Source organism: Rhinoraja longicauda, chromosome 19 (assembly GCF_053455715.1).
Source record: "Rhinoraja longicauda isolate Sanriku21f chromosome 19, sRhiLon1.1, whole genome shotgun sequence".
NCBI classification, from domain to species: domain Eukaryota; kingdom Metazoa; phylum Chordata; class Chondrichthyes; order Rajiformes; family Arhynchobatidae; genus Rhinoraja; species Rhinoraja longicauda.
The window spans coordinates 13,031,760-13,038,484 of NC_135971.1; the positions used below are offsets into that span (position 1 = coordinate 13,031,760).

The window sequence follows — 6,725 nt, forward strand, 5'->3', positions numbered from 1 at the left end:
TGCTGCCTCCAATTTCCGGTGGGCCTCACTATGGCACTGGAGGAGGCCCATGACAGAAAGGTCAGACTGGGAGTGGGAGTTGAACTGCTCAGCCACCGGGAGATCAGGTTGGTTAAGGCGGACTGAGCGGAGGTGTTGAGCAAAGAAGGTGTTCTTTGTTCCGCCGCCCTTGACATCAGTCTGAAGAAGGGTCTCGAACCGAAACGTCACCCATTCCTTCTCTCCTGAGATGCTGCCTGACCTGCTGAGTTACTCCACCATTTTGTGATCCCTAAGTGCAGGTTTACATTAGTCGCCTATTATGCAAATTGGGGAATGCTTGTATTAGAGGCACAAACTGCAATAACGGCAAAGTACGATAAAAAGTGCTTTAATCACTCATTCCCAGTGAAACACAGTACGCGGAGGCTGCACCTACACACAGCGAGAGCTGAACTTTGAAGGGAAACCGTGAAGGTCGGAGTAACTGATGAAAGACAACGAGCAAACGTGACCGAATGTTTTATTACACGGTGACGCGGCTGTTCGATTTGTCCCGGGTTATCCACGCCGCTCCCCTTTCCAGCTTTCCTGATGATCGGGAGGTGGGGGGGTTGGGAGGATGGGGGGGGGGGGGTGCGGAGTTTCAGAGGGCCGGCGGTCGGTGTCGAGGTGGGTGGTCCTGTGGTCACGGACACGACATGTGGGGTCCGGTGGACGGACGCGCGGCCGAGAACAAAGGGGGAACCACCGTGGCGCGCGGTGGGGGGGGGGGGGGGTCCTTTGTAACCTTCTCGGTGCCCTTTGTGTGGCGACTCTTTGTATACCTTATGTGTGCAAAGCAAAGCATACCACTGGGGTGGGAGCTGCTTTACGTCCTCATCGTCCACCCTGGCTAGTTCTACGGAACTGGCAAAACATTGCAGCAAAGCATCAGCTACGGTACTCTGAAGCACCAGTTGCCACTTTGGATTGTTGCAGTTGACATACGAAAGAAGAAGGAAGCTTATCACTGTGTCTTGTGGCATGTGACTTGTGAGAATAAAGTATCATTCATTCATTCACTCAGTCAATCATTCAGTCAGTCATTTATTTAGTCCCTCATTCATTCATTTATTCATTCATTCATTTATTCATTCATTCACTCATTCATTGATTCATTCACTGATTCATTCGCTCATTCACTCACTCACTCACTCATTCATTTATTCATTCATTCTCTCATTCACTCACTCACTCATTCATTCATTCTTTCATTCACGCATTCATTTGTTCATTCTCTCATTCATTCATTCGTTTATTCATTTATTCATTCATTCACTCATTCATTCATTCATTCATCCATTCATTCACTCATTCATTCATTCATTCATTCACTCATTCATTGAGTCATTCACTGATTCATTCACTCATACATTTGTTCATTGTCTCATTCACTCATTCATTCATTCATTCATTCATTCATTCATTTATTCATTTATTCATTAATTAATTAATTCGTTCAATAATTTATTCATTCATTCACTCATTTATTCATTTATTCATTCATTCATTTATTTATTCATTTATTCATTCATTTATTCATTTATTCATTTATTCATTCATTCACCCATTCACTCATTCACTCATTCACTCATTCATTCACTCATTTATTCATTCACTCATTCATTCACTCATTTATTCATTCACTCATTCATTCACTCATTCGTTCACTCATTTATTCAGGCGGGGAGATGGGGGGGGGGGGGTTCGTACGCAGGTAGACACAAAGTGCTGGAGTAACTCAGCGGGACAGGCAGCATCTCCGGGGAGAAGGAATGGGTGACATTTCGGGTCGAGGCCCTTCTTCGGAGACAGGGTCGGACGGAGCTGGTGGGTCCCTGGTGGGTCACGGCAGGTCGCTGAAGCTTTTCTTTGTCGGGAAGCCAGTGGGCTTTCGCGGTTCTTTGGCCTTGTCTTCGTAGATCATTATTCTGCGAACAGGAAACAGGAAACAGCAGCGGTGAAATCAACTCCTGACCTCAAAAACCCATCCCCGCCCTCCAGGGGGCGCCAACTACCTCACTCCCAAACACGGGACAAGGTGACGTCACCGCCCCGCGCCCCACGTGATCTCACCCAGCCAGCGGCCACGTGCTCCCGCTCCACCAATGGCGGCCGCCCGGGCCGGGCTGCTACGCAACCTCCGTTAGGCGAACGCACTCCATTAGCCTACGCTGTTCCAGCCGACCACGGCCCACGGGCCTAATACGGGACAAGGGCAGTCCCGTACGGGACAAACCAATTTAGCCCAAAATACGGGACGTCCCGGCCAGTACGGGACAGTTGGCAAACCTATCGCCTTCTGAAGAAGGGTCTCGACCCGAAACGTCTGTACTCTGTATCTCTGCCTGGACCATGTCCACTGGGGGGCAGTACAGATGGAGGTACACTCTGTATCACATTGTTTTGGCCTCCACTGCCTCAGAAGGCAGTGGAGGCCAATTCTCTGGATGCTTTCAAGAGAGAGCTAGATAGAGCTCTTAAGGATGGCGGAGTCAGGGGGTATGGGGAGAAGGCAGGAACGGGGCACTGATTGAGAATGATCGATCAGCCATGATCACATTGAATGGCGGTGCTGGCTCGAAGGGCTGAATGGCCCCCTCCTGCATCTATTGTCTATTGTCTATTGTCTATTCTGTTCAGGATGGAACTACAAATGCTGATTCACAAAGACGACCAGATACAACATTGCTGGAGTAACTCAGCGGGTCAGGCAGCATCTCTGGAGAGAAGGAATGGGTGACGTTTCGGGTCGAGACCCTTCTTCAGTCCGAGAGTCAGGGGAGAGAGAGACACAGAGATAACCAAGGGTAAGGTGTCAACATGTGATCACATATTACCTCTGTTTGCTTTGTTATCACCTTCTCCTAGCTAACAATGAACTGTTCCACATTTTCCTTTAGCTGCTTCTCTTTTGATGTCTCGTTTTCACACCTTACCCTTCCTTATCTCTGTGTCTCCCTCTCCCCTGACTCTCGGTCTGAAGAAGGCAGCATCTCTGGGGAGAAGGAACGGGTGACGTTCGGGTCGAGACCCTTCTTCTAGTCTGAAGAAGGTTCTTGACCCAAAACGTCACCTGTTCCTTCTCTCCAGAGATGTTGCCTGGCCCGCTGAGTTACTCCAGCACTTTGTGTCTATCTTCGGTTTAAACCAGCATCTGCAGTTCCTTCCTGCCCAGGCCTTTAGAATGCAGACTTGCTGTTAACGAATGGGAGGTTTCTTCTGTCACTGGGATTGAATTTGTCTCATCGACAAATTAGGGCATGGTGGCGCAGCGGTAGAGTTGCTACCTCACAGCGTCAGAGACCCGGGTTCGATCCTGACTACGGGCGCTGTCTGCACGGAGTTTGTACGTTCTCACCGTGACCACGAGGGTTTTCTCCGGGTGCTCCGGTTTCCTCCAACACTCCAAAGACGTGCAGGTTCGTAGGCTAGTTGGCTTCGGTAAAATTGTAAATTGTCTCCAGTGTGTGTAGGATAGTGTAAATGTGCGGGGATCGCTGGCCGGTGCGGACTTGGAGGGGCCGAAGGGCCTGTTTCCGCGCTGTATCACGAATTTAAACACTCACATTTGTTCAGAAAGGTTTGTAGGTTAATCAGCGTCTGTAAATGGTCCCTAGTGAGTAGGGTAGAACTAGTGTACGGGTGATAGACGCCATGTGTTGGAGTAACTCAGCGGGACAATAGACAATAGACAACAGGTGCAGGAGGAGGCCATTCGGCCCTTCGAGTCAGCACCGCCATTCAATGTGATCATGGCTGATCATCCACAATCAGTACCCCGTTCCTGCCCTCTCCCCCTGACTCCGCTAACCTTAAGAGCTCTATCTAGCTCTCTCTTGAATGCATTCAGAGAATTGGCCTCCACTGCCTTCTGAGGCAGAGAATTCCACAGATTCACAACTCTCTGACTGAAAAGGTTTTTCCTCATCTCCGTTCTAAATGGCCGACCCCTTATTCTTAAACTGTGGCCCCTGGTTCTGGACTCCCCCAACATTGGGAACATGTTTCCTGCCTCTAACGTGTCCAACCCCTTAATAACCTTATATGCTTCGATAAGATCCATAATCTTATATGCTTCGATAAGATCCATAATCTTATATGCTTCGATAAGATCCATAATCTTATATGTTTCGATAAGATCCATAATCTTATATGTTTCGATAAGGTCCATAATCTTATATGTTTCGATAAGGTCCAGGCAACATCTCTGGAGAAAAGGAATGGGCGACGTTTCGGGTCAGTGAAAATAGCTAAAGACATTTTGGAGGCAGTGAAGAAAGCTAATGGCATGTTGGCCTACATAACAAGAGGAGTTGTGTATAGAAGCAAGGAGGTCCTACTGCAGTTGTACAGGGCCCTAATGAGACCACACCTGGAGTACTGTGTGCAGTTTTGGTCTCCAAATTTGAGGAAGGATATTCTTGCTAATGAGGGCGTGTAGCGTAGGTCCACTAGGTTAATTCCCGGAATGGCGGGACTGTCATATGTTGAAAGACTGGAACGACTAGGCTTATATGCACTGGAATTTAGAAGGATGAGAGGGGATCTTATTGAAACGTATAAGATTATTAAGGGGTTGGACACGTTAGAGGCAGGAAACATGTTCCCAATGTTGGGGGAGTCCAGAACCAGGGGCCACAGTTTAAGAATAAGGGATAGGCCATTTAGAACGGAGATGAGGAAAAACTTTTTCAGTCAGAGAGTTGTGAATCTGTGGAATTCTCTGCCTCAGAAGGCAGTGGAGGCCAATTCTCTGGATGCACTCAAGAGAGAGCTAGATAGAGCTCTTAAGGATAGCGGAGTCAGGGGGTATGGGGAGAAAGCAGGAACGGGGTACTGATTGTGAATGATCAGCCATGATCACATTGAATGGCGGTGCTGGCTCGAAGGGCCGAATGGCCTCCTCCTGCACCTATTGTCTATTGTCTATTGTCTGTTGAAACATATAAGATTATTAAGGGATTGATCAGCCATGATTGAATGGCGGAGTAGACTTGATGGGCCGAATGGCCTAATTCTGCTCCTGTCACTTATGAACAAGAATGTCCCTCTACACTCCTCCTCTCCTTGATACCTGTCTTTTAAATGTTGTTTTTAGTACCCGCCTCAACTACCTCCTCCTCCAATGGGTGAAAAAGCTACCACTCAGCTTCGAGTGTAGCGCTGTGGCGCGGCGGTAGAGTTGCCGCCTCACAGCGCCACAGACCCGGGTTCAATCCCGACTACGGGCGCTGTCTGTGCGGAGTTTGTACGTTCTCCCCGTGACCTGCGTGGGTTTTCTCCAGGTGCTCCGGTTTCCTCCCACACTCCGAAGACGTGCGGGTTTGTAGGTTAATTGGTTTCGGTAAAGATTGTAAATTGTCCCTGGTGTGCGTGTAGGATAGTGCTAGTGTACGGGGTGATCGCTGGGCGGCGCGGACTCAGTTGGCCAAAGGGCCTGTTTCCATGCCATATCTCAAACTAAAGTAAACTAAACTAAACTTTCACCAGCCCTCTTTGATGTGTACACGAATGATTTATCTGACCAGCTTAGAGGCTGTAAAACAGGATGTAAGATTGGTAACACCCTGGTAAACCATCTTATAATAATAATAATAATAATAATAATGTATTTTATTTATATAGCGCTTTTCATATACTCAAAGACGCTTTACAGAGATTTAGAGAACATAGGGAAATGAATAAATAGATAAATAAGTAAATAAATAAACGAACAGAGAAAGGAGACAGAAGGTGAGGTGACCTTCAGTGGTTGAAGGCAGTACTGAACAGGTGAGACTTCAGCGATGTTTTGAATGTGGTGAGTGAGGAGGAGTCTCTGACGGTTTGGGGTAGTGAGTTCCATAGGGTGGGAGCAGCGATGGAGAAAGCCCTGTCCCCCCAGGATCTGAGTTTGGTCCGGATGTGGGGGGATAGGAGATTGGCAGCAGCAGAGGGGAGGGTGCAGGTGGAAGTGTGCCTGTGGAGGAGGTCGGTCAGGTAGGATGGGGCCAGGTTATGGAGGGCTTTGTAGGTCATGAGGAGGATTTTGTACTGGATTCTCTGGGGGATGGGGAGCCAGTGGAGTTTATAAAGGACGGGGGTGATATGGTCACGGATCGGGGTGTGGGTGAGTAGACGGGCAGCGGAGTTTTGAATGTATTGAAGTTTACTGATGATCTTTGAGGGTGCCGATGATCTGGTGGTTTTTTCTCCTAGCAGTGCTGGGTTTCAGCAGATGTTGAATATATGCTCTGTGTATGGTGTCCAATTTGACGTGAAATACAATGCTAAAAAGAGCGTTGGCGTGATTTGTAAAGTAAAAGGGGACAAAGATCTAGTCTTCCCATCATTTGACCTGTCAGGGCAGGTTCTATCTGTCTGCTGTAAAGCTCAGTATCTGGGACATGTCATCACAGATCAAATGTCTGATGATGAGGACATGTATAGACAGCGCCGCATGTTGTATGCACAAGCTAACAAGGATATTCTTGCTATGGAGGGCGTGCAGCGTAGGTTCACTAGGTTAATTCCAGGAATGGCGGGACTGTCGTATGTTGAAAGGCTGGAGCAATTGGGCTTGTATACACTGGAATTTAGAAGGATGAGGGGGGATCTTATTGAAACATATAAGATAATTAGGGGATTGGACACATTAGAGGCAGGAAACATGTTCCCAATGTTGGGGGAGTCCAGAACAAGGGGCCACAGTTTAAGAATAA

General features: G+C 47.9%; 1 protein-coding gene across 1 annotated transcript in view; it reads right to left on the reverse strand.

Annotated features, from left to right (window-relative positions):
• Positions 1–372: 372 nt before the first annotated feature.
• LOC144602690 (allograft inflammatory factor 1-like) overlaps positions 373–6,725 on the reverse strand; it is a 24,400-nt gene continuing 18,047 nt past the window's right edge. Inside the window, exon 6 of the mRNA XM_078415818.1 lies at positions 373–1,952. Within this exon, the coding sequence (XP_078271944.1) occupies positions 1,868–1,952 (85 nt within the window). The 3' untranslated portion in view covers positions 373–1,867. The remainder of the gene's footprint in view (positions 1,953–6,725) is intronic.